At 51.6% G+C, this 27,964-nt stretch overlaps 1 protein-coding gene across 3 annotated transcripts; it reads right to left on the bottom strand.

The window, feature by feature from the left end:
- Positions 1 to 6,278: 6,278 nt before the first annotated feature.
- SOX7 (SRY-box transcription factor 7) lies at positions 6,279 to 27,653 on the bottom strand. 3 transcript variants are annotated; one of them, XR_013363107.1, is made up of 3 exons: positions 23,584 to 24,017; positions 18,482 to 19,816; positions 6,279 to 6,481 (listed from the first exon to the last, which is right to left on the bottom strand). XR_013363107.1 is itself a non-coding variant. In XM_077868643.1 (3 exons), exons 1-3 carry the CDS (start codon positions 27,551 to 27,553, stop codon positions 18,888 to 18,890), a joined length of 1,062 nt encoding a protein of 353 aa, XP_077724769.1. In that variant the 5' UTR covers positions 27,554 to 27,653; the 3' UTR covers positions 16,974 to 18,887. The 3 variants fall into 3 exon arrangements, 2 of the variants coding, with proteins under 2 accessions (XP_077724769.1, XP_077724768.1); XM_077868643.1 differs by lacking the exons at positions 6,279 to 6,481; positions 23,584 to 24,017 and adding exons at positions 24,876 to 24,986; positions 27,532 to 27,653 and having other exon boundaries at positions 16,974 to 19,816; XM_077868642.1 differs by lacking the exon at positions 6,279 to 6,481 and having other exon boundaries at positions 16,974 to 19,816.
- Positions 27,654 to 27,964: the final 311 nt, after the last annotated feature.

The raw sequence follows: 27,964 nt of genomic DNA, 5'->3' as shown, positions 1-27,964 counted from the left end.
CCAAGGGGTAGTGGAAGGGGAGGTGGGTGGGAGGATGGGGTGACTGGGTGACGGGCACTGAGGGGGGCACTTGACGGGATGAGTACTGGGTGTTATACTATATGTTGGCAAATTGAATTTAAATAAAAAAAAAATCCCCCCCCCAAAAAAAAAGAAAAAAGAAATGAGGGTGGAAGAGGGATGGGAGAAAGTGATGAGGAACTCCACACAACAGACTCAGATTCCTTCCACAAACACATTGCACTCAGAGCCAGTTGGGATTCATTCGTTCATCCCTCAAATATCACTTGACCAGCTGTACATACCGGATGCTGTTAGGCATTAGGGATTCAAGGGTAAACAAGATAGACAAGGCTCCCATCTTTGAGCTCATGTTCAAATGCAGAACATGAAGAAGCAACTAAATGAGCAAGATACCAACTAGGATGCGAGATATGAAGACCATAAATAGGTGCAGAACTGAAGTAATGTTGGAGTGACAGGAACTTTGTTACTGAGGTACATATAAGTGCCCATTTTATGCCAGACACTGGGATAGGTCGCAAATATAAAGAAACGAAAAAAGACTCAGTGCCCTAAATGAGCTTGCGGTCTGAACAGGAGGCAGATGTATACACATCTAATGGTAACACGAGGAAGAAGGAGATAAATGCGAAAATATACATACGAAGAGGGGAAGTTTAGTATTATAGGAGGGATCAAGGAGAGGTTCTCAAATGAAGGACAATGTGAAATGAGCTTTGAAAGATAACTAGGATTCTAACTGAGGGGAAATAGAAGAAGGCATGTTGTACAGAAAGAAAATAAAAGCATATTACAGGCTGTGGCTGGAGGAGAAAAGGGAGGAGCCAGGACAGCAAGCAGACTGTGCCAGCTGGTGGCAGGGATGGCACAATGGCAAGTGACAAACCCACACATGAAGCAGGGGAGGGTTATACAAAAAAAGGGAGAGAGCGTGGACTCCTGACCTGTGGGGAAAGGAGCCTTTAAAAGGTATGGCCAGGACAGGGGCGCCTGGGTGGCTCAGTCATTAAGCATCTGACTTTTGATTTTTGTTCAAATCATGATCTCAGGATTGTGAGTCAAGCCCCACATCAGGCTCTGCGCTCAGCACGGAAGTCTGATCCTCTCCCTCTGCCCCTCCTCCCTTCCTGGTACACTCTTGTGTGCTTGCTTTCTCTCTCTCTCTCTTGCTCTCCTTCTTGCACACACACATTCTCTCTCTCTAAAATAGACACGTGAAGTAAATCTTTTTTAAAAAAGAAAATACCTCATTTTTTTAAAGGCTTAGGCAGAGGAGTAAAATTATTGGAGGGACATAGAAGCTAGAAGGAGACCAGGAAGGAGGTTATTAAAATAATTCAAGCCAAGTATAATATTAACTATCAGGTGCGCAATACACAAATATTTAGTAAGTGCCTATTGTGTGCTAGCGACTATTCTGAGCCCTGAGAATACTACACCAAACAATAAAAAAAAAGTCACTGCTCAGGAAAGTGCTAATCTAGTGGGGAGACCGTAAGAGAGAGAGAGAAAATGAATAAACAAGTAAAATTGGATGTAACACATGGTGACAAGCTGTGTGTGTTGAACACATACCGTGTGTACCAGGCACTCTTGTAAGCACTTGTTATGTAGTCACATATTTTATTCTCATGACAATCCTATGATGTACGTACTAGTATGACATCATTATATAAATGGAAAAACTGTTGAGCAGGGGTTAAATAACATCAGGCAGCATAGAGCTCATACTCTTCACCTCCATGTTTTACTGCCTTTCATGTTGTCTTTGCATGTTGTAGAAGAGAAAGAGGAGAGATTGATTGAGAAGTTGCATCTTTATCTTGTCACCATTGAGGTGTCTCTCCCCTGTCAGTGGTTTGAGCCAATGTGCATACACCCATTATCTGACTGAGGTCAGTAAGACAGGGCAGGGAATGCTTCCCCCATGACAGATGAGAACATGGAGGCATGGACAGGTAAAATGATTGCCCAAGTTCACATGACTAATAGCTGGTGAAGCCTTAGCAGAAGCAACCAGAACTTCTGTCCTCTAGATGAGAGCTCTTGGCTCATCCACCTCCTCAAAGGACACAGTCCCTGTATAAGTGTATACCATCCAGTGCCCCTATATAATGGCTTCTGGTACAGAACTCAAGTAGGTGCAGAACTCAAGTAATAAGCCACTCTTCTTGTTCAGGGCTCAGACATGGAATGAGGCCACAGCGTCTATTCTTCGATGCTGGAAAGCCATTTAGAGCCCAGGGAACTGGACGTCTTTAGTGTTTGGAGGACACTCATGTTCAAAATCTGAACCAGGAGATAGCTGGTGGTTGAGACTCAAAGCCAGGAATAAGCTCCAGCCTTTGGGGCAGCTGAGATAGGCTGACAGCTTCATGGAATATCTACTACCACATGCTGAGATATGGCACTAGACAGCCAGCTCCTCAAAGGTCCATGTCATCCTGGACACCTCTTTTGAGCTACCTCCTCTTCTCATGGCTTCATCTCTGATTTGAGCCAAAGCTACAAAAAACCCTTCCATGCAGATTTTGTCCACTTTATGCCAACAACACCTCATCTTCGGCATATGCCAAATGTCTTCTGCTTTCTGCCTGGGGACCTCCCCGAGGTCATAGCACGGGGCACTATCAGGAACCCACATGGTACTCATGCATGCACATTCTAGAAGTACAGGAGGCTTAACATCCCATGGAACAACCCAGCTAGTTAGAAATGGGAACCCATGGCTAAATGCTTCTCCTTCCCATCCCTCAGGTAGACAATATTGAGACAAAATCTGTAGGGTTCCTCAGAAGGCCCCAGTGGGATCAAGCACCAGTCACCCACAGTGGTGGATGACTCAGAGGCACACCTTATATTGGTTTTCCTCCTTCTCTGTTTTCTTCTGTTTTGTCTTCATTCCAGCTTATGTTGGTTTTCCTCCTTCTCTGTCTTCTTCTGTTTTGTCTTCATTCCAGCTCTCTAAGGTCACCTCCCCAAAACACTATATGCTGCAAGCAAACCTTTGCCTTAGGTTCTGTTTTTGGGAGGAGCGTAAGCTAAGACACACATCTTCATCTTTGGATCCCCATATACCAGCACTAGCTCTGTCTGTGTCCATTATCTATGGCTGCATAGCAAACAATCCCCAAATTTAGTGGCTCAAAACAAGTCATGATTTGCCACTTGGGTAAGATTCATGCGGATGGCTTTTCTCTTCTCCACAAGGCATCAGCTAGGACAACTCAGCCAGGGTTGAAGGATCCACTTCCACAATGCTTGAGCTCCATGGTTGGCAAGTTGATGCTGGTTGCTGACTGGGAACTTATCTGAGGCTGTTGACTCAGAGTCCCGATTCTCCTCCACACGGGTCTCTGTGTGTGGCTGCCTGGTTTTTCTCGCAACATGGCAGCTGTGCTCCAACCAGGTGCAAGTGGAAGCTGACAGTAAAATAAAAGGAGCACATAGAGCATCACTTCCACTGTATTCTATTGGCCAAAGCTGTATTAGGCCCAGCCCAGAATCAAGGGAGTAGGAAAATAGGCACAGGGAGTGACATATTTTAGCCATATTTGATCTGCCAGATTGGCACAGAACACCAGGTAAATGAAGGGTTAAATAAATAGTTAATTACATAAGCAAATTAATTGATTAATGCTGCCAGCCATTACTCAAGGGTAACCTCCCCTGCACCCATATAGCCACTGTCACTCCAGCTGAAATTTTAGAGTAAAATACTACCTTGACACTAATTTATCTGAGACTGGAAGTTTTCTTGGCCTGGGTGCTGTAGAATTTAGAGCTGAAGAGATCCACCACAGACAGCTCACAGTACAGCCAAGGAAAGTGAGTCCCAGGGATCAGAAGGGATTGGCCCAAGGTCACTGTCATGGCCACTGTCAAGGAAAACACCCACCCAGGGCTCACGTGTCCAGCCCCTCTGCTCTTCCCGCCAGGCTGCGGTGCTGGGTGGGGGTGGGCGGGTGGGGGGTGCAGGAAGGCGGCCTTCCCCATCGGCAGCTCTGCCTGTGAGCCCCTTTCTAGTCTCTATCCCTGGACGTGCCGTGCTCCGATCTGTGCAAGCAGCTACGGACAACTCTCATGGAAGGAAGCCCATGAGACGGCTGAGGGTGTCAGTGTTGGGGAGGAGCTCAGACTGGACTCTCCTTAAAGCCTCTCTGTGTAGTGTGTGCCCATCACCGCCACAGCCCCCACTCACACCAGCTACTGCCCCATCCACAGTGGGTGCTCCTTCATTTGGGGAGCGTTTGAGGAACCCCTGGGATGCGTGAGGCACAGAGTAGTATGCAGACACAGCACAATAAAAGCCATCTCTAACTGAACACTGAGGACCTCCCGAGTGCCAGGCACTCTATCTCATTACCCTCATTTCACAATGGGAAAACAGGTTCTGAGGTGTGGGGGAACTTACCTGTGCTTCCTGCCTGAGCTGCTAAGTAACCTCCTGAGATCCAAACCCTGACCTAACCCTAACTCTCCACCCTTTCCCCTAAATCAGCCATCACACTGATTTGATCTTTCTCTTCTAAGAGGTTCCATCTGGAGGAGAAGCCAAAACACCATAGGGCAGTATGTGATGAGGGTGGCAGGTGCTTAGGCATGCAGGGGCGGACCGGTCACAGAGGAGGCAGGACTCAGGCAGGCGCAGGAGGGCACAGAAGGGTAGGCCCCAGCGACAGGGAGCGTAGGGCAGGGCTTCTGAGTGGGCGGAGCCCCAACCTGAGCCGAGGCTCCCAGCTGGATAGAAGGGTGGATGGTAAGAGTTGGAATAAGTCAATCGGAGAAGGACAAACATTATATGTTCTCATTCATTTGGGGAATATAAATAAAAGTGAAAGGGAATATAAGGGAAGGGAGAAGAAATGGGTAGGAAATATCAGAAAGGGAGACAGAATATAAAGACTCCTAACTCTGGGAAACGAACTAGGGGTGGTAGAAGGGAAGGAGGGCAGGGGGTGGGGGTGAATGGGTGATGGGCACTGAGGGGGGCACTTGACGGGATGAGCACTGGGTGTTATTCTGTATGTTGGCAAATTGAACACCAATAAAAAATAAATTTATTATTTAAAAAAAAGAGTTGGCAGCAGGGTCAGAGGAGATAAGGCTGGCTGCTGGACTCCTAGGGGCTCAGAATATCTGTGTAGGAGTGCTGGGGGTGCTCCTGCCCTCCTAGTTCTAGAAGGGGAACTGGGAAGCCTGGTCTGAAGCTGCATTTGCATAGCAAGCTCTGTCCTTTTGTAAACTGTGTGCACTGGGGCACCATGCCCCCTCCACGAAGCCTGTCTTGGTGCAGAGGGGCATTGGGGACAGAAATATGAGAGAGAACCCTAAATATGAGGCCGTGTTCCCAGGGTAGGGAGCCACTGTGATTCTCAGGTGGGCCATGGCAAGATGAAGCATAAGGTGCAGTGCTCATTTATTAAGTGCCTGTTTGAGTCACTAGATGACAGCATGAGATTTCAATCCACCTATCCGCCCTAGGCAGGGCCAAGGGGTGGTCTCGATATCCCCATTCTTCCAGCTGAGGAAACTGAGGCTGAGGCTCAAGGAAATGAGGTGACTCGCCCTGGTTCTCACAGCTAGCTAGTGGGGGAGCTGAGAGCCAGGTCCAAGTCTCTACCCCCTGTGCACACTTTCTCTCCCCTGCAGCAATGCACTGGCAGGGGTTCAATCTGGAAAGGTACAGGAGACAGGAAGACCATGTCTTGCACAGTCACGGTCTGGCTGGACAGAGAAGACGCACATGGGAAAATACCACCCAGAAGCACCCTGGGCAGTTTCTAGCAGAGGGAGACATCTCCAGGCTCAGGCATACCCCAGGGCCTTTGCCCCGCCTTCCCAGGAAGAGAGGTTTCCGCCCTGAGCAAGACTATGCACGTCAGAGGCTGAGGCCTGGCAGCCCAGGGCCCCGGGCCGATTCCCAGCACTCTCAGGGCAGCTGGGCCAAGCTGCTGACTCACTAAGCAAACTTCAGACAAGTCACTTCCCTCCCAGGCACCCAGCATGGCAATGAAAGTGGGCATCCCTGCGTCCCTTGCTGCCCAGATCTGAGCCTGCACTCCCCATGCCAGAGCAGCCGCTCCCACCAGAGCTGACTCGCAGCTGGTTGCACGGGGAAGGGGCTGCATGATACAGGAGATGAAGGACCGTGTTGTTTGAAAACTGACATTCAGTGGGAAAATATAACCCATACTTAGAAAGTGGAAACCGTGCCTACTTATTTTCCTAATACACACCACCAGAAAGAAAGCTCCGCACACTTCCTGGGGAACATGCACAGGAGGGAGTCCTAGGGTGGCTGTGCTTCTGGAAAGAGGGGTCCAGCTGAAGGCTGAGAAACCCTTCAGGTGTCTTCAGGTGGCGATTGTGTACTTTGCTCATTCTGGCACGAGAGGTAGGTCCTCGTTTAGGGCAACTCGGACTTCTTCAGCAAACCACAGGGTGTTCATGGGGTCTGAGAAGATAGGGAACAGAAAAGCAACTTCTAGAAGAGCCCACAACAGAATGTTCATCATCCAGGAAGAGGTATGCATGGATGCTGAAACATATTCAAGCTACATTTTTGCTTTTCAAAAATGTGAGTTTACAAAACAATGTAATGCCAAGAGTCTAAAATAGAGTTTAAAAATACTTATGTGAGCATGCACGTATACCTAGGAAAAAAAGTCTGAAAGGAATACAACACAATGTTAACAGCAGGTGTCCTTTGTACGGAGATTATACGGAGGATCTCTCTCTCCCTCTCTCTCTCTCTCTCTCTCTCTCTCTCTTTCTGTTGTTGTATCTATGTATTTCCAAGCTTTCTGTATATATCTCATAACATGTTTAATGGAGGAAATAATAAAAGGTTTTTTAAATTAGGCTCAGGAAAGGTAACTTACCAAAGGGCTAAATTTACTTCCAAGGCGAACTTAGCATCCTTATTATTGTAGAATTAACAGCCAGTGGAGCACCTGGGTGGCTCAGTGGTTGAGGCTCAGGTTGTGATCCCAGGGTTCTGGGATCAAGTCCTGCATCGGGCTCGCCACAGGGAGCCTGCTTCTCCCTCTGCCTGTGTCTCTGGCTCTCTCTGTGTGTCTCTCATGAACAAATAAATAAAATCTTAAAAAAAAATTAACAGCTTGCTCCTTACTAATAATAATGCTATGTAATACTACTAATAAATGCTATGCATTCCTATATATACACACATACACGTATAATATATATACATATATATATATATCATCTTCCCAGATGCAATACCAATTTTCTTCCTAATCTGCTCTGGTGGGGACAATATTACAAATAGTTTTCATTCCTGACTGATGGCCAAGGGTGGGGTATGAACGCGGGCTAGGAGGTGGCAGAGAGCCAATGTAGAATTAAATTTTTCCAGGGATCACCAAGAGGTGATTGTCTTAGAAATTTATATCTCACCATTGATCATCTCCTGAGCTATTCCTATTGCTTCTATTTATTACCATAATCTGAAAATTCTTGACATGAACCAGTACCAAAGAAAAACTGAGTCACGGAAAAACAAAGCGACTTGTCTAAGATCAAACATCAGGCAGAGAACTGACCTGTAAGTATCCAACCCCTGCGTAGCTGTTCAATCACCCAACAGATGTTGATGGGACACCTACTATGTGCCCGATGCAAAGTAGGCCCCGTGGAATCAAAGATAAATAAGGTGCCTTGTGAGATAAACATGTTCCCAGACTAGTGGGAGGATAGAGGCTCAAAAACAGAGATTGCCTCATTGCACCAGAGATGCTGTGTGATGGGAATACGCAGAAGTTGGGGCTGCGAACTTGGTTGGGGTAAGGACTGGGACAGGGTAGGTTGGATGGTGGAGGGTGCGTGGAAGAGGCTCTCTGAGGGGGAGGAGAACATTTGAATTGGGTCCTGAGACATGAAGGAAGAATCCATAGAGCAAAGATGTGGAGAAGGACTTTCCGGCCTGAGGGAACAGCCTATGCAAAGGCACTGCCGTGTGAGGAAACGAGTCCTATTTGGAAATTTGCTGTGCCCAGAACTCAGGGTGTGCTATAGGGAGTGAGTCAGGGCACAAGAGGCTGGCCAGGAGAGTGGGGCCTGAATGTCCTCTGAAAAGTCTAAGCTTTACCTCATAGGCGAAAGTTTAAGCAAAAAGGTGGTATTTCCAGGCCTTATGGAACTTCTAGCTGGACTGGAGGGGGACAGGCTCAGAGTGATAGCCAGTGAGTGATAGTGGTGAGGGCCTGGAGTGGGCACTGCCCAGGGTTCTCCAAGGACCATGGAGGAACCCCAGCATCCCTCTGGAGACCAGCTGCAGCCTTTGCACCGGGTCATGCCTGACGGGGAGGGTTGCTCCTCTGCGTCAGGGTTACATGAGGACCTGCCAGGCTAGGCTCAGATGACAGCGGCCTCTTACCTCATCCTGTCCAGCCCAACAGCCTGTGCAGGGAGGTAGAAAGATCAGGTGATGTGGGTAAGGTGGGGCTGAGTCCCAAGGAGGTGGGGTGGGGTGATACGTGGGAGCAGGGTCAGACCAGGTGTCCAGGGGCCTCATGTGTAGCCTGGTGACAGAAGCTGAGCCTGATGACAGAGGCCCAGAGCAGCGGAGCCAGGATGGGCTGATGTGGTAGGAGATGCTCAGGGCCTGGGTGTCAGAGGCACCGCTCCAGCTCTGCGCAGGGTGGCGCTGCACTGGGCACACCCCACCACTACCACTTCCCTAGAGACCACTCCATGCTGAGGCCAGGAGCAGAAAGGAGGGGAACTCCCTTCTTTTCTTTGCTTCTCTTTCACAGGCTTCGAGAGGCAGAGCATTCTTCCCCTTGGAAACTGTTGAGTATAACCTCCTAATTTATGGAAGTCCAGAGTGGGAAAGTGATTTACCCAAGGTCACACAGCAACACAGCAGGCATGTGGCTGAGCCAGCCCTGCAGAGCATAAAATGAAAAGGTGTGGACCCTGAATTTCTCCCTTCACCCGCCTCTCTCATCTCCAGGTATCCCACGAACAGGAGACCGCCCATCTGGGAGGACAGCAAAGGAAGGCCTGGCGGCCCAGGTGGCCCTGTGCCCTCAGCCAGGAGGCAGGTGGGCTTGCTGCCGGTGGAATTGGTACCTTCCTGGGCTGCACCTGGGCTCTTGAGGCTCAGCTGTGGTTGTGTGGATGCTCACCCCAGGGAGCAGGCCGAGAAACAGCCCTGCCTCGGGCACGGTCCCCGTCTGCTTACCGGCGATGACACCTGACTCCACTCCTTTGCCCCACCTGAGCATCAGCTCCAGGACCTGTGAAGGGGGCATAACCATACCTACGCCGGGATTGCCATGACAATCGCATGAAATACCAAATGGGAGGGCGCTTTATAAATGGCAGTGCACCGAGTGTGAAGGTAGAGGGGCTGCCTGGCTGCCCACGTGAGTGTGCACACTCAGGTATTGTCCACACCTACATAAACATTTTCACCTCGGCAAGTATGTGTTTGTCAGCACCGGGCATCAAATACTCTCCCTTTCTGCAGTTCGGTTAACTGAGAATCAGCCTCCACGTGAGGGTGGGAGTGGGGAGAGGGGTGCCTTCACCAGCGGGGCGGGGAGGGGGTGGCCCGCCTGAGGGAGCGCCACGCAGTTGTAGGGGGCTCACCTGCTATGGGTGGCCCAAACTCCTGGTGGGGCTTGTGTGAATGTGTCTCTGAGCCGTGATCCTACACTCTGGGACTCTGTCCTTATTTCGAAACAGTGTTTTCGAAGAAGCATCTCTCCCTTGCCTTGGGAGCCTATGTTCCCAACCTGGAGCCAAGGCAGCCTGGCTTCCAGGGAGGAGACTGGCCCCGGGGGACAGGGTGGTGGGTGGGAAAACAGAAGAGGATGTTCTCTATGGGCAGAAGAGAGGGGAGCAGGAAGCCAGGTCAGCCCAGCGCCACTGAGGAGGAGGAGCTGTCCCCCCAGGCTCCTCCCTCCCTGGTGGGGTGGACTGCCCTGAGGGGGCCCAACCCTCTTAAATGCTGGCCACTGTTCCTGCAGTGCCAGAAATGTCCTGAGTTCTGAGTCAGTCCCAGATGGGGACTGCTAGGAGGGCGGCAGGCCGTGAGCTCCCCTGTGGCTCTCCCTCCTAGTTAGAGACCTAGAGGCCAGGAGCAGTGCTTGGAAAAGGTCAGAGACTCTCTGCAGCCACACAGCCCCGTGAAGGCAGAGCGGGCCAAGGGTTGGGTCTCAGGGCCCAGCCTGGCATCTGGCCTCCCATGACCTCCGCCCTCGGGGCCCTTGGACAGTTAGCCGGGTGGGAGGGGGCTGCTGTGTGGACCAACCGTGAGTAAAGGGACAGGTTTTCTAGGCCCAAACTCCAGGCATGAGATCTGACAAACACATGAAAGCTTTGCAGTCACTGCCCCCCTTGGAAATGGTTGACTTTGGAGCAAGAAGGCTTCCGCTCTTGGGGGGACTTGGATGGCGGGGCCCTGAGACAAACCGGAGTCCCTGGGCCTGGAGCCGGAGTGCCCTGAAGGTGGGGACCTCTGGGCCGCTGGGCCCCAGCCTCATTTCCTGTGGCTGCCATGGGGACAGGGGCGGGGGAGGAAGGCTCGGCCTGGGCAAGCTAATCTGGAGAAGTGATTTTCCTCCTCAGCCAGTCCCTCCCTGGCAGGGCCCTGGGCGAGAAGGTAGGCCCAGCCAGGGCTCCCAGGGAGGGGCTGGCTTATCAGGCAGGAAACACTGGGCTCCGGCCACATCCTCCACCTCCTCCTGGTCACAGCAGCTCCAGTGGGCAGGAAAATACTCAGCAGCCCGGCTGTTCCTCCGCCCTCTCAAGGCCCCTCCTCCCCACCTCTTCATCTTCCACCACTGCTGCTGCCCTTGGAGCCCTGCCCTGGCTCCCTGGCCTCCTGGCCTCCCTGCTGCCCCTGACCCCCTGCTGCCTTTTACCCTGGCCCCCCAGCTCCTACAGCCTGGGCACAGGGTTGGGGGAGGCAGGGATGGCAAAACAGGACACGGGGCTCCCTTGGCTCCTGGAGATGTCTGGGCGGCTCATCAGGCCCCTCTGGTCCTCGGAAGCCACCACTTGTTCCCTGAAGTGGCTGGGAACCCTGGGGCGGTATGCCTGCCTCCGAGCATAGTGCACTGGGATTCTATCCTCTGGGAGGCTTGTTCCTAGACTCCCCCACCCCGGGCCAGCACCCACCAGACCAGCTGGATTTTAAGAAGCACAGGAGGGAGGTCTTCTGAAGGCCTGCCACACGGCTCCTGCCTCCCCTCCCATCTCATTCCCAGGGCTCCTTTTTCTCATTACCCCTTGCCCCTGCACCTATGCCACTAGCCCTTGCCCACAGCTAAGACACTCCCTCCACACACTCCCGCCCCATCCAGCAGAGAGAGCCGTGGGGGCATCTTCTCCCATAGCCCTGTCCTAGCCACCCTGCTTGGCTAAGGAAGATGGACCACCTCGGTCCTGGAGGGTCTCACCCCTTCCCTCCCCACGGCATCTCCCCCGCCCCCCAGAGCGCTGCACCCGCTTGTACTACTCTCAGTGGCTGGCTCTCAGGCAAGTCCCCTGACCTGACCTCTCTGGGCCTCCATTTCCTTTCTTATCACACCTGGGGGTTGACAGCATGATAACAATACCTTCCAGCTCTGACCTCCAGTGATTTTTTTTCAAGGTCACAGAACTGGGCCAAGAATTTCCTAATCCCAAACCCCCTTGTTCATTCCAGTGAAAATATCACCATTCTGTTTACACTAGGACGCCTCCAATGGAGTGCTGGTCATCTGCAGAACAAATCACTTTATCACAGATTTTAAGGTTCCACAATTTCCCTGACCTTCATGGTGCCCTGAGATATGGAGCTGGTGCTTCTGCTTTTCAGGGAAGGGAATGAAAGAAAAGCAGGTTCTAGGACTTGTCGGGTTGGAATGGAAGAGCTATGCAGCTCTCTGCCTTCTCTGACATGATAAGGACTAGTCGGTGTGGAGAGACACAGGCCAGAGCACGCACATGTGGCCACCTGCCCTCTTCACATGACCTGTTACCCACGGAAGCCACAGCCCCACCTTTAGGTTTGTCATCAGGACTTCTAAGATGCAACAGCCAGCACCCCGAGGCCTCTGGAGGCTGCAAACACTTCATTCATCAGAATCCAGTGAGTTTTCCAGAATCCAGTGGAACATTTTTGTTGTTTTAAGGTCTCCCCCCTCACTTGTCCCAGACCTGTGCAACCTTATAGTCCCTCAGAGGGATGGAAGATGAGTGACCAGTGGAATTGTGGTGAGCAGAGCCAGGAGACCCACCATTAGACCCAGCTGTGTGACCCTCTGAGAAATGACTACACCCTATGCCTACATGCAGAACATTCCAGAAGTGCCCACGGAGTCCATGCTCCCATTCCCTGGTGAAATCCCCTACCTCCCTCTGTCATGCAGCGTACAATAAGACCTTCCTCCTCCCACCCCTCCCATGTCCCTACAAAGTTCAGCCTCTGATTAAGGGGAATGCAGACCTCAGGAGGACCTGGAGGAAACCACACCCTAACCGGGGCCTCAGACATGGCCCCACAGTGGCGAAGAGCAAAACGGTATGATCACCAGCCTGCAGGAATGAGGAGTACCTGAGCAAGATGGGGACAAATGTGTCCCTGTCCACAGATGACGTCAACCCACATGGACTTGGACTGAAGCAGGAGGGACTTAGGTGAGGTACAAGACAGAACTTTCTGGTGATGGAAGTTGTTGGACTAGCTTACAGAGAAAGATCCGTTTTTCTGGAGGACTCTCAGATCAGATAGAAAGCCATGTGCCAAGAGTGGCTATGACGCTGCCCTCAGTAGAGGCAGGAGAATGGTATAAATGACCCCGTGGTCTCTTCCAATCCTGCTCAGTGTCCAGACAAGGAAACCAAATGAGTCATCTGTAATCCCCCTGGCCATATTGTAGGTCTGTCCCCTTATATCTCCCAAACAAGCAATCCCAGTACAACAATTGCATAGTTCCAGATTTTTCAAACTAGTACCAGCTTCCAAGCCTAAAAAAACAAAAACAAAAACAAAAAAAAAAAACCTCAATTGTTTAAAGAAACCTGAAATAGACAATAGGTATCCTGTACATGCATAGAAACTTTATGATTTCTCAAGTATCTACAAATCCACCATTTCCTTAGATGAAACAACAGGTTCAGGGATTTACTCAAATCCTAATTAAAATCCAGTGATGTGGTAACGTCAGACCTCTAGGTTCAGGCATTTTCCAGACACCCTCCTAGAGTGTTTAGAACTCTGAGTGCCCTGTGAATACAGCCAGCAGTGTATTGAGGTGTATTGAGGGACTCAGAAACCAACCCAACTGCCTTGCTGATAGAATAATCCTTTCCCCTGCGTAGTAACTTGATGCTCAGAGAAGGACATGCCATCCATGGTGTTTAGGCAAAGGAACACTCACAACTTGCCAATGGAAACCAGCAGCAAGCACATAATAGGTCCTCAGAAAGACAAAGCCACCATGACAAGTGAAGCCAATTGAGCATGATTTAAGTCACTCATAAGTAGTCTTCAGGTGTTTTAATTCTTCCTGTTAAGAAAGAGTTAGTTCATTCTGGGAATTGAATGGAAGCATTTTGTGCCTTCACTACCAATTGAGACTCTTTGGGAAACCCAACACACCAGCAGTTGAAGCAAAAGCTGTAAACCTGTTCGTAGGTCTAGATCTGGTGATACCTTTCTGGAAGACTAGCCAAAGATATAAACAAGTAAATGTTAACTGCAGTGTTATTTATAGTGGAAAAAAAGAAAAGTGGAAAATCGAATATGGTGAAACTTTTATGTTTCCTATGACTTTTGAGAGAATAAAGCCAAATACCAGTGGTACCTATATCTACACTGTGATCACACCAGGTACAATTTTGAAGACACAAATACAAGACTAAGAAGTTCGGCATACCAACATGACTATATTGAATATAGCTATGTCAAAGTCATGGAGTGGCTAATTTTTCTTTTTTCCAAATTGCCATTTCAACTGGAAAGAAAATACCTCTTACAGAAAAACTAAGTCTACAGCACAGGAAAATGTTTACTTAATATTAGTGAATAAAAATGTCTATTATAAAAGACATACGCATACATAGAGTTAGACAAAAAAAGATTTTTTAAAGACTGGATGGACATATGTAAAACAAAAATTACCAGCAATGTCTTGAAGTTATGAATAATAGATTATCTTTTTTCTCTAAACTTTCCACAAAGACTTTCTCTTTTAAGAATTTAAATATCAATAGGAGATAGATAGATGATAGATATGGATGGATGCATAGGATGGATGGATGGATAGATTAAAAAGATGGATGGACTAAGGTAGATAGATGATAGATGATAGATGATGATAGATAAATAGATAGATGATAGATAGATAGATAGATAGATAGATAGATAGATAGATAGATAGATAATAGATAGTGTGTGTGTCTTTTCTCCCTTTTTCCTTCTCTCTCCCCCTCCCCTCTCCCTTCCTTCCAAATCCCCTTCTCTGGGAGAAAATCAAGAGCCTAATTTTCAAAAGGAAAGCAAGCAGTTACAAACATTACAAAGCCAGCTCTATCCAGCTGCTCTGGGATGGGATGGTAGAAGAGATCATCCTGCAGTACACTTGTGCCCCTTCCTGACCTGTTTACTACAGACTACAATCTAGCAGGTGAGAGTGACTAGCCATAGATGTATCTCCAGCCTCAGAGCCCTGAGAATTAGACACACACAAAGGCTCCAGGTGTTGGTGTGCAGAGAGATAGGCAAGGAAATGGGGACCCAGGAAGTCTTAGGCCTTTACCAAGAAGATTAACTGGAATACTTCAGATGTTTATTCATTCATTCATTCCTTCATTCCTTCATGTTACTTTTGAGCGACTACTATGTGTCTATCTTGCTGGGGAAGATGCATATGGATGGGGGATTCCACCGCCAAGCAGTAAGCACTGTCACCAAGGTCTGCTCAAGTCCCATAAGAGCTCAGGGAGGTCAGTGACTGGCCCCTCCACCAGGCAAAGTTGGGGACATATAAGCTGGGTTTGGACAGTGTATGGGATGTCGTCAGACAGGTGTTGGGAGTAAGAGCTCCCACCTCACTGGGATAAACACAGAAGTATGGGGAAGGAAAGTATCTCAGAGAACAATAAACTTTTTGTACAATAGGTACCCAGTGGTGGGTAGGGAGATGCTCTGAAAGGCTTCTGGAAAGAGGAAAAAGATTAGCTACCGGGGCACTCACATGGAGCCAAGCCAGGTGCCACGGGCGTTGAAGTTCATACAGTTGGGAAGGCAGGGGCTGGGGGCATATGAATACATTACCAGAGCTAATAAGTGAGAAACCCAGAAGCAGGAACTTCATTGCATTCACATGACCCCACTTCTGTGTTCACCCTGGGTGCTGTGGGTGATGAGCAGGTACTGAAGTATCTTTAGGAAGAGTGAGATAGTAACATCTACATTTGAGAAACGAAGGACAACTGTGCACACCCATCAATTCTCATCACCAAAGCGGAAGATGCTCTTGTCCCTGGGGACAGATAGGTTCTCAGAATGGGCAGCTAAAACTCTAAGATACTCCTGGCTTCTGAGCACAAGAATTTCACTCACAGCTGAGCAAAGTGAAAGAGCAGCCCTGTCGCCTGCCTGTTTCCTGCCCTCCCAGAGGCACAGACAACGTCCCTGCCCCCACAGTATGTCCTGCAAAGAAATATGCCCATTTGGCAGTGCCAAGGGCGATGTCCTGTGCAGACGCTGCCCAGTGAGTCCTCCAGACAGCTGATGACCCTGCAGGCGGCCACAACGGTGGGCCTGGAAGGCCATGAATTCAGGTTTTATCTAACTCTGACCCTCTAATTTTCTCTTTTCTCTTTCTTTCTTTCCCCGAAGCTGTGATAGGTCTGAATTGGACTGCGTGTCATTCCATGCCATGGTGAAGCACTAAAAGAGTCATGAAGTCTCTAGACTACTCAGCTGACGCTGCCAACAAATGTATCTGATGAAATGCTGGAACTCCAGCCTCCACCAACTGAGCAGGGTGAGCTACAATGCACCACCTCCCACCTGGGCCTCAGTATCCCTGGCTGCACCATGAGGTGGATGGATGACAGGGCCCCACCTAGGATTGTGAGTGAGGATTAGCCCATAAAACTGGCCATAAATCTCCCTACACCTATAAAGTGCCATTAAAGTAATGACTATAGATTATGATCAGAATTGAAGGATGAACATATGCCCATTTGGGCCCTCCCAGAACCCACTCCTTGGCCCAGAGAGCCTGGAAGACACAGGGCTACCCTTGACTTGAACAAGTTACAACTGCCTCCCCACATAGAGAAGCCAGGTACTGTGACCTGCAAGGGGACTGAGTAATCATCAGCTTTTTCCAGGCCATCTTTGGCTGAGATTTTAATCCTAAACCTCACAAGATGTTACATCCTTTAATTACCGATCCGGGTGCTTCTCTACCTTCTCCACAGCATTCCAGCAGGTTTTGAGAGCCTGCGATGTCTTGTTAAACCACATCAATAAATGCAGAGTAAAGAGAGAAAGCTAGGTATTTTTCTAGATTATTTCAAAAAAGGAAAAAGTGTGGCAGCCTTAAGTAAGCAAGCAATTGGGCAGAACTTACGTCCTATTACGTCCTATCTTGAGAGTGCCTGATAATTACCTCATTCCACTTTATAAATGTGAAGTCATCCTGAGGAGAAAATTGTTCTGCAGGTAAATTATGAACTGGTCTTTTCTTACGATTTTTACAACAACAACGCTGTTTCCAATGTGTCAAATAAGGCTTTATCTCTTGAGCACAATTCATAAAATAAACCAACCCTACTAGATAACATTTTTAAAATAAAAAAATTACTGTAGAAAGTATTTTGACCACTACTATAAAGGAGAACCGGGCATAATATCTATGCCTCCCTGGAACACCTTTTCTGTGTGCAAAACTATATTTCAAATGATAGAATGGTCATGGTACAAAAACATTTATTTAAATTAAATATTTTAGACAGATCAATATCTACAACCGTTCCGAAGCATGTATAGTTCTTACAAAAAAAAAGTGGAACAGTTTAGCTTAATATCTGTGACGATGTTTTACAAGATTATTAATATACATTCTGGACTGCACCAGTCAATCATATTGTCAACGATTTACTATTTATTGCCAAATGTCATATACAGCAATAGCATAAAGATTAATTATATCTTATAAGTAATTTTATAGTAGGACACCTTGGAAGGAAAAAAAAGGATCTCTCAACAATATAAAATATAAGCTAAAAATAGGAGAATATATAAAACACATATTTCATACAGGCAATAATATGCTGCAATTAAAAGACAAAACAGCTGCCTTTTCACGCACTGCTAGGTATGTTCCTTCCAAGGAGGTTTGAGAGAAGGATGGAAATGTTTTTGGGGTGGGTCAGGGCTCAGAAACATTTTCTGAATCACAGTGCGTTTCTGTTCTTTGGGAAGTCTGTATAGTGAAGGGAAAGTTGAAGTGTTGGCTGAAGATGTTACCGAGAACCAGCTGTCTGGTGAGAAGAAGGGATTGCCATCTCAGCCGTAGTAGGAATCATGTTTAGTATTTTGAAGCCAGGGGATCTTTGAATTTGTGGCCAATTCAGGGAAGGAGGAAGAACAGTGCAGAAGAGAAGAAATCCTGGGAAAGGAAGAAGGGGAGTCGGAGACAGTGAGAAAGAAGCTCCTTTTGCACGTGCAGAGGGGAGAGTATGCTGAAATTTTGCTCAAGCAATCCACACATTCAGATTGGAGGTAAGTGATGTTGCTGTGCAGAAATCCTTTTTGGGCTCCCTGCTCTTTGGGTCGTTAAGAATATTGCCAACATCAACCAGAGTATCTGATGTAGGGTGGACAGACGTGCATTTAAGGGTGTGCATGCAGGTGTGTGTGTGGTGCACATCCCACATACACGGACTGTATATATTCAGGCTGTGTGTATTCTCTTGAAATGCGTGTGTAATAAAAAATAATTTATCTTTAAAAATAGGTTTAAAAACCAGTGGCTTGAATTCAATCCCATTTTCAATGGTGCAGTCAACCTTAGTGGTTAATTCCCCAAATCAAGACGAATGTTTTGTTTTGTTTTGTTTTGTTTTGTTTTTTCTCAAATTGGAAGAGTCCTTTTGCAAGACCATGATCATTCTGGAAGGCAGCCAAATGCACAAAGCCAGTGTTCTTGGGCTGCGCGCACGGAGTTATCGCCGGGTTGGCCGTTAATGAACTTGCTAAGTCAAACTTCGTCTTCCTTTTAATTAGCCTCGAAAGAATACTAGGTCAGAAAACCCTGGAGCAGAAGGAGCCTTAGATGTCAAGTCTGTCCCCCCACTTTACAGACTGCGGGAGGGGCCTGAAGGGGAAGAGAGAGGGGTGGGGGTTGCACCGGCCCTCCAAGGCCGAACCGGGACCGGATCCGGGGTCCTCGGGATCCCAGCCCAGGGCTCTCCTCACCTGGAGGACCCAGAGATCAGGCCCGCTGTACCCCATGCGTCTGGGTCAGAAGCTGGAGAGGTGTGAATGCGGCGGAGAGTTTGACACGTTCCTTCCCGCGATGGGGACCGGGAGAAGGGAATGAACCTCTACCGGTTAACCATCTTTCAGCAACTACCCTGCCTTACTCCCGGGGTGTGGAGCCAGTGAGAACCCATCTGAAGGAATGCACTCAAAACGCAGGCGGCCGGGAGCGCGGAGACGCTCAGCTCGGCAGAGCCCCCTCTGCGCCGCGCACGGTCAGGCCTGCACGCCCCGCGGCGGTCGCAGGAGAGCGGGGAGCCCCGCGCGGTGGCCTCGGTGCTCCGCGCTCGCTCGGGAGGCGGAGGACGGCGGCGACGCAGGGCTGGGCTGGTTGCCTCGGGCTCTATGACACGCTGTAGCTGTTGTAGTACGTGGCCGTGGCATCGGCCAGCACGGAGATGAGGCTGGTCTCTGTGGGGCCTGTTGATGCCACCTGGGAGCCCGGGGCATGCCCACTGAGGGCCACAGCCCCTGCGGCAGAGTCCGGGTGGCCAGGAGTGTTCAAATACTGGTCGAACTCATTGCGATCCATGTCCCCCAGCAGTTCCACCTGGCTCAGCTGATCCAGGGCATCAAAGCCGGGGTGTTCGGGAGGGGGGGAGAGCTGGCCAAGGTGGGCGTGGAGGTTGGAGTGGAGAGGGTGGTAGGTGGCAGGGGAGTAATAGGCAGGAGACGGGGGGCAGGCGGGTACGGTGGACATCATAGAGACGCCCGGGGACTGCCCGAGGGCCAGGGAGCCCAGGGGGTGGCCGCAGTGGAGGGGGCTGGGGGCGTACTCCGGTGAGTAAGGGGGCCCCGGCAGGTGCGGGATGCGGCGGGAGTGCGCATGCTCCTCCTGGCAGGGGGAGGAGAAGAAGGTCTGCTCCGGCTCCAGGACGTCCAGGGGCGACATTTCTGGGGGCGTGGGCAGCCCGTACGGGTACGTGTCCACGCTGCCGGGGGTGCCGCCGCCGCCGCCGCCGCTCGGCCCCTCGTGGTAGCAGCCCCGCAGGCTGGGCAGGGCGGAGCCCGGGGAGTACTCACCCCTGTCCTCCTTCTCCCCCAGCGCCCCGCGGCCGCCGCCCCTCTTCTCGGGCAGAGCGTTCTGGTCCCGGGACAGCGAGCTCAGGAGGAAGCCCGGGTCCACGCGCTTGCAGAGGCGCTTGGCCTGCTTCTTCCTGCGCGGGCGGTACTTGTAGTTGGGGTAGTCCTGCATGTGCTGCAGGCGCAGCCGCTCCGCCTCGTCCACGTAGGGCCTCTTCTGGGACAGCGTGAGCGCCTTCCACGACTTTCCTGCTCACACAAGTCAGAGAAGGACGCTTTCAGCATCTGCGCCACCTGGGGAGGCCGGCGCACCTGTCTCAGGAGCCCGTGCCTCCCTCCCGGCATCCCACATGCACCTCCGCCTCGGTCCCCCATCCCAGCCGCGGGTCCCCCCCGCCCCCAACCCACTGCAAGGACACCCACCGCGGACTCCTCGCACCCCGCTCCCAGCCCAGATCCCGGCTCTGCGAGGCCCAACCAACCTCGCCCCGCGTGCACCCCGCGAGACCACTAAGGCCCACCACGCACTGGGTCACTTCACCTCCGCTGCAAAAGCCGCTAGGTGATGTAAACGTATAAACAATGCGGGATTCACAGCAAAAGGCCCGCCAGACCCCATGTCAGACACAGAATAAAGTATATAACGACCACATTGATTTAGGCTCTCTCTCTCTCTCTCTTTTTTAACCCTAAGTGGATCACGTCTAATCATCTGTGGCTTTTAATGAAAACCCTGTGCCTTGGCTGATTATCGCGCCTCTCAGGAAGCCAAGCTGTATTTTTTATGGCATAAATCCCACAGGCCTTCTTGTGAGGGAACTCAAGATCAGCCAATCTTTTCAGAGATATAAGTAAATTAGAGGATCTCACTTAGGGGAACAGACCATTATCCCTCACATCTCAGGTTCAGTTAGGACCCTGCCATATAAAGCCCATTATGAGAATGCGAGCATCTGCCTGCAACACGCACAGGCACACGCGTACACAGTGCATGCACACATTTGCATTTGCATGCACACAGGTGCACACACTCATGCTAACAACGCTCCCTGCTGTCTCCTTAGTTAGTGGGCTTTGACTGTGGCAGGGGGCAACTGCTCAGCCATTGACTCTTCATACAGAAGCAAATTCTTTAGTTTCTCTGGGTCTCTCTTTTCCTCATTATAAAATGTGTTGCAATACTATCCAACTCAAAACTGTCTCTTTTAAGACGCACCCCACACTTGTAGCCCACTGGTGCTAAAGAGCTGGGTTCACTTGCATTTTCTATCCATCCTTACTCCCTTTTGTGCTGTTTTGTAAGTTGCTCTAGCATCGCTGTCTCATCTGTCAGTACGTTCATTGCACATCCCTCTGGCTGCTGGTTTTCTGAAGGTCATTTCTGGACACCTTACACTGTTCTCTCCTTGAGTGGACTCGGGATTCTGCAACTTTGAAAGTTCCCTCCTGATTAACATATCCTGAAGTTTGAGACTGACTAGCTCTGAGGTTAAGTACCCCCACCCAGAACAGCTGGCACAGGCACCAGTACAGAGCTATGTGTACTGCTGCCTTGGTACCCCCACTGGCTGACTCTGCATGCCTGGCCCTCAAAGGGCACTGAGGGAGGGCAATTATTAGAGGCGCTCTACCATTGGGATATAAGTTTATAACTATTGTGAGAGAGTTGTCAATTAATATAATTAGCCATCGCTTAAAAGGGCAACTCTAAAAGTGTCAGGAACTCTGGGTTTGGGGTTGGTCAGCAGTTCCCAGCCGTGGCTGAGACTGCAAAGTTGTTGCAAGAGGCCCAAGATCTAGGTACACCCCACACCCTGTCTGTGGACTGAATATAAAATGTGACTCTAGTTTCTAAGTGTACGTGGATGCCATAATCTGAATAAAATAGTCATTTTACATGCCATTAATGTATAACTGTCCTTATGTGCCTTCTCACTTACAGTATACTAAAAAGAGTGGTGATACCAGGTGATTTTTTTTATTTATGCATTTATTTCCAGGTGATGTTTCTAAGGTTAATGATTGGAAAGCTTATAGTTTAAAAAGTTGGGACTCTTGCCTAGGTCAGAAAGGAAAGGGCTGGGCAAGATCATGGGGTGGAAGGGGGACATCCTGCTGCCCCCTATTAAGAAAGTCCATATTTTTTGTTTGAAGATTTTATTTATTCATGAGAGACACACAGAGAGAGGCAGAGACATAGGCAGAGGGAGAAGCAAGCTCCCTTGATCCTAGGACCCCAGGATCATGACATGAGCCAAAAGCAGAGGCTCAACCACTGAGCCACCCAGGTGCCCTAAGAAAGTCCATATTTTAAAAAGCTCCTTGCCCAGGGCCAAGGCCTGCGTGGTTAAATGGGAAGGAATCAACATCTTCCTGCAAAATGAACTACACCCTCTGGAAACCTAAGTGCAAATTGCCAACAGAGATCAGCTCACTAGAGGCATTTGTCAGGCAGGTCCTCTCACCTGCCCTTTCCCTGGGAGCACACAGCCACAATCCTGCAAGGCTCCCCATCCTGAGCTCCTCTCCCACCTCTGGCCTGACACAGCAAGGGAAACCTCACTCTGTTCTGGTCACAGGAGCTGTGTTTGAGCAAAAGGCGCAGTGCCTGGGCCCACCAAAAAAAAAAAAAAAATGTTGAGGGGCCACCACACACAAAAAAGTGTTTTCATTTCTTTAAAAACCTGAAGGAAAAAATGAACTTTTAGGTAAATATTTTACTGTATTGTATATATATTGTATATATTAATATATTTGTCTTTATGCCCATACAGTATGAAATATAATTTTTAGTATTTTTTATGAAGAAAAGGGCTCCCTGAGACACTGATCCACCAGTGTGTCCTGGGCATATCTAGCCAGGGGACTAGACCATGGGTAGGAGGCTTTTAAAACCAGCAGAGGGTTGGAACCCTCTCTGTGGGCCTATAGGTTTAGCCAGCACAAAGGTGGGTGACAGCCCTCCCTCCATGGTACTGCGCTGAGGGAAAAGGGAAAAAGCTCAGTTCTGGGCAGGTGGGGTTGGGGAAGATCAGGGCAGCCTCAGGTGACCACATTCGGTCCCTTGTCTCAGGGCCTGGTGCCCACCATAACTACAAAACGCTTTGAAAGTTTCCACCACTTAAAATGAATAAAAACTCCGTGGAAAGGCAAAAAGGTTAGAAGTAGAGTGGAGTTGAAAGTGCTCAGCTCCAGACATGGGAGAGAAGAAGCCCCGAACTCCAACAAATTTTCCAACGTGCCCTAACATCCTTCCTCTGGCGTCCTGGGGTCTGGCTCCTCCCGGTCCCCAGGCCCGCTGCCCCCGCTGGAACCGGGCAGTGGCGGGCTCCAGGAGAGAGACTTCACTGCCGTCCTCAGCATCTCAATCACAGAATCTATGCTCCTGCTATTGAGAAATACACGATCGAATGGAGTCTATTTGCGTACTTTTTTTTTTCTGCAGGTTTAATAATTAAATTAAAAGAAGGGATGCGTTCCCTCAGGGTCTCTCTTCACGAATATTCGTTTGATAATAGTCACAGCTTCCTTCTGTGATTGTGCCAGTGGTAAAGTTCAGGGAATGGTGGCTTTCCCGCTTCAGTATCCCTGCCAAACCTCGGTTCCACCAGGCCTCTGCGTTTCCGTCCTGACCTGTGTGCGCGCAGGTCCCGGTCGCCAGGGCGACGGGGACCTGGCCGCCGTCGGCCCCGCCTGTCCCCGGGGACCCCACTCTCGGCTCCCGTTCCAGCCAGTGGGCTTCCTGGCCCACCCCAGCGGGCCGCGCGGTTTCACTCTGGGCCGCGTCCCGATGTCCCCGCTCTGAACCCGGGTGGCTGCGCGCACACCGCGCGCGCACAGATGCCCGACCCCGCGGGCACAGGAGCGCCCCGCGCGCCCCCGCCCCGAGCGTACCCACAGGCCGGGCCCCAGCCGCGAGCCCCCGGGATGGGGATGGGGGCCCCCGCCTCTGCCCCAGCCCTGGCCCTGGCCCGCCGACCTCCCGGGGCGCCCGGCCCGCCCGCCGCCTTACTCACCCAGCATCTTGCTGAGCTCGGCGTTGTGCAGGTCCGGGTTCTGCACCGCCAGACGTTTCCTCTCGTCCTTGGCCCACACCATGAAGGCGTTCATGGGCCGCCGGATGCGGCTCTCCGAGCCCTTGTCCCCTGGCTGGCGGGGGGCGGCGGGCGGCGACAGCCCGTCCGACAGCTCGGCTTCCAGGGCCGGACACTCGAGCCCCTCGGGCCACGGGTAAGCGCCCAACAGCGAGGCCATGGCCGCACGGGGGTCCCCTCCCTCGGCTCCCAGGGCAGGCGCTGACCTGGCCCTCGCGCGGCCCGGGCGTCCAACTTGGCTGGCAGCCGCGGCCCGTCCCCTTATTTATCAGCTTGGGGCGGCCGCGTCCTCCAATGACTCTCGAAGGCGGCGCGGCCCCTCCCTCCGTCTCGGCGCGGGCCCACTCCCGGCGTCCCGGGCCACCGCGTCCCCTCTCCGACCCGCCGGGGGTGGGGGTGGGGGGTGGGGGCCGCCTCCCCGCGCCCGCCCCGGCCCGCCCCGGCCCGCCCCCCGCCTCCCCAGTCCCTCCCGGAGTCCGCGCCCCGGGCGCAGGTGTCGCGGAGCCGGGAGCCGGGCGCCGCCCGCAGTCCCCTCGCCCCGGAGCGGAGCCGGACTCCGGGGCCCTGTCCCGACGGGCCGTGGCCTCCCGCGGCCACACTCCGCCAACTCCTCCCCGCCCGGAACGCCGCGGAGGACCGAAGCCAGACAGGTTTCGCTGGGCCTGGCCGGGCGCGAGGGACGAGGACCAGGAATCCCCCCGGAGCAGGCTGTGCGCCGTTCCCAAGAGAACACTCCTACTTTTTCCAGAATGACCCGGGCTTCAACAGCCTCGCCCCCAGCCAACCTTGGCGGCCGGACCCTGGCAAGGGCTGCGGATTCCTCCCGCCCGGGGTTGCACGCTGAGCTCCCGCAGCCCCCACCCTCCCTCGACGCCCCGGGCCGTGCGGACGGCGGTCCCGCGTCCTGGGTTCTCCTTCATTCACTCTGCCGTCTGACCTCTCTCCTCTGACACCCTCATCTCCACTAGTCTCCGAGGGCCCAGGGGTCTCCAGCTCCCACCTCTCCAGCTCTTCTCTCGGGGAATTTCCCTATGGTTGCCTTTTCTCCGGTCCCGCTGGCTCCTCCGGCTCCTCCGAGTGGAGTCGCTCAGACCCACCCCTCCCGCGCCCCCCAGGACTTTCCAGTTCCTCTCACCCCGACTCCCCAGGGTTGGACAGCAGCTGCAGGCTCTGGGCCGGCGCTCAGCTCGGAGGGCTGAGGGCTGGGAGCTCACCAGTCTCTCCAAGATGCCAGGCCCCTGCCTCCGAAGCCAGCTCACGCCCTACAATGCGTCGTGTCCTCCTGGTCCCTACTGCAGCACCAGAGCACAGTGGGCACTCAGCAACTGCCGAATAAATGAATAGGTGAGTGAGTGAACAAGGCTTAGACACACCCTACTGTAAAAACAACAACAACAAAAAAGCTTGATTAGATCCTGGAATTTAACCTACAAATATTTACTGAGGGCCATCCTTGTTGAAGGGCTTAGTAGAGGTGACCCTGGAAGGAGGTAGCATGGTCATGGGAAGACCCTGGGGTCTGGAGTCAGGACCTGTCTTCAGCGTTTGGTTACTTAACCACTCTGGGGAAGTCAGGTATCTCCCTAGGCCTTTTTTCCTAAACCTAAAATGAGGACGATATTAAGACTTGATCTCACAGGGCTGTTGTGAAGATTCAGTGAGAAAATACATGAAAGCTTAAACACTATATGATGCTTGATGTTACTATAACTCTAGATGTAAAGCATTGTAAATGCTAAGACCAAATTTCAATATCTTAGTATGCACTGAGTTCATAGGTGCCTTGTATACAACATGTGTTCCCAGACCGACCTCAGGGACCCCAAGGGAGGTGGATGGAGTAATGCAACTTCTCTGTTGTTGTTTTTTTTTTTTAAGATTTTATTTATTTATTCATGAGAGACACACGGCGGGGGGGGGGGGGGGCAGAGACACAGGCAGAGGGAGAAGCAGGCTCCATGGAGGGAGCCTGATGTGGGACTTGATCCCAGGTCTCCAGGACCATCGCCTGGGCTGAAGGGAGCGCTAAACCGCAGAGCCACCCAGGCTGCCCAACTTCTCTGTTTTTAATTCCCAATTTAACCTACAGACCCCGGATGATAATTTTCATCCTAGAAGGGACTTTACTTCTAAAATAGGTTGCTTAATTTTCCTCTCCTTTCCCAGCAGGATCCAGCAGCAGCAGCCCCTGGGCCCTTGCGCTCCACCCACTATCCTCACAGGTCAGAGCTGATCAGCAAAGGGAGAGGGGAGCCGTGCTGGCTGCAAAGAGGGTGTCCCGCAGCCGGGAGAGCATCCTGGAACCCGAGGTGGAGCGGCAGGGCTGGCTGGCGCCAGGGACCAAGCCGGGAACAGGGAGAAGAGGGGGGCGGTGCGGAGAGAATGTGTCCACGGTCGAGGCGGACATCCCTACCCCGGGAAGCTGAGGCCATTTCCCGTGTTGGACCCCTGTGCCAGAAATTCCTCAAGAAAAATCCTTAGGCCGGGACGGTCCGGGAGGAGCGGGGCGCTAGGGCTGTGCCAGGCCGCGGGAGCGCACCTCGTTGGGGGAAGGAGGGGAGGAGAAGGGATCTCATCCAGGGACCGGGGAGGAGGATTTGCGCTGCAACCGTGGACCCCTGGAAGAAATCGGCTACCACCCTTTCTAAGCTCGTCGCTGCCGGGAGCAGACAGTGCATGCATGGCCTGGTCCCAGTGCGAGGCCCCTAGGGGACAGCGCCCCCTTGTCGGCCGCGGGCGCTCCCACTCCAGCCCCCAGCCTTGGCGCGGGGTCCGCCGGGTTCCCGAGCCCAGCGCGCTCGCAGAGGGGGCGGCGCCCAGGCACCAGCTTAGGAAGAGGCTCGGCCCGGGGAGCGCAGGGCGGTCAAGTGGGATTCCGGAGACCTTTGGCAAAATTGGAGAAAACAGCCGGGGGCGGGCGCAGAGAGAAACAAGTTGTGATTGCTGTTTCCAGTTGTTTCATTTCTTGCACTGCGTCTGGGGAGAGTGCACCAGACTTGAGTTGATCAGGGCCTGGGCGTTAAGGGCCACAGGGCTAGCATGGGTGCCGCCCTCTGCTCACGGGAACCTGGGCTCTTTTGCTCGCTCCATTCCTTCACTGCTTAATTTGCACCACACATTCATTTACCTGGGCAACTATATGTGAACGTGCCCCGGTGCAGGCGGTGCTAAGGGATGCGGGTCCCTGCGACCCCTCTGCCTCTCTCGTCATTGCGACCTTCAGTCCTCCCGAACTCCGTGTAGACCTCAAGCGTCCCCAAAGCCAGAGGCTCGAAGGGCTGAGCGCTGAGCGGGGAGGGCCAAGACTGGCGACCCTCTTCCCTTCCCCCTCCCCTCACACCCAACAGCCCCAACACTTGCTGGGGACCCCCCAGGACTGCAGCCAGGTGCAGGATGAGGTTCCCAGTGGTGAATCCATAAGCAATCGACCAAGAAGTCTCAAGTAGGAGCTATGGAGTTGGGTTCACAGTGGAGGAATGGTGGTTCCTGCAGACATGGAAGAGCAGGGTTCCAGTAGCAGTCTGTGTGTGACTAGCAGGGACACAGTGGACACCACCTGAGTACCGGAGCACCATGCAGCTGGACCTGTCCGCCCACAGACGTGAGCCTTACCTTCCGGTGTGTATTGCATGAACTGGCTCTCCGCTCCTTCCAATGATTTTTGCATTCTTTCCTTCCTTTTCTTTTTCCTTTCCTCTTTCCCTAGTTCCCTCCAGCCCTCCCTCCTTCCTTCTTCTTTCTCTTCTCCTCCATATTTTCCCCTTTCTTTCCTCTCTCCCATGTCTTTCTTTAGCTCTGTAGTTGAACACCGGTTTTTAGGAACACAGATCTTGGAGTCTGAAACCCCCAGTGTAAATTGCTGCAACTTACTAGCCGTGTCACCATAGTTCATTTACTTGATCTCAGCCTCAGTTTCTTCATCTGTAAAAGGAGGATAAAATCACGATTACTGATATAGTAGTTGTGAAATCATCTCCTATACGTTAAAGAATTGTGAAATGTTATAATGAATGAATGACATTCTTAATAAAATTAATAGGTTTGGGCCTTCAAAACTTTCCCCTGGAGGAGTTTTCCTTACTCTATTCCAAACTTAAGAATTTTGGTGCCTCTAGGAGAAGGAGAAGGGGAACTGGGAGCACATTCCCTGCTCAAATTGGCAGCTCTGACACCAGAGCTGTGCATCTGGACTGAACTGGTAGAGCCAGAGCTGCCAGCTTTCATCTCTCCAGGGGTTTTGTGTGTATGTTTTGCTGGTGCATTTTGTCCCTCATACCAGGCTGGAAGTTGAAGTCATCATCAC

The sequence above is a fragment of the Canis aureus genome, chromosome 24 (genome assembly GCF_053574225.1).
Source record: "Canis aureus isolate CA01 chromosome 24, VMU_Caureus_v.1.0, whole genome shotgun sequence".
NCBI classification, from domain to species: Eukaryota; Metazoa; Chordata; class Mammalia; order Carnivora; family Canidae; genus Canis; species Canis aureus.
The sequence above is the reverse complement of the archived record's forward strand: the minus strand, read 5'-3'. Positions and strand labels throughout refer to the sequence as shown.

Bases quoted from the DNA above. Each gene is read 5' to 3' on its own strand.
- SOX7 (XM_077868642.1), bottom strand. From the start codon at position 23,821: ATGGCCTCGCTGTTGGGCGCTTACCCGTGGCCCGAGGGGCTCGAGTGT. The intron at 19,817-23,583 runs GTGAGTAAGGCG...TTGTGTGAGCAG, and splicing joins CGAGCTCAGCAAGATGCTGG to GAAAGTCGTGGAAGGCGCTC.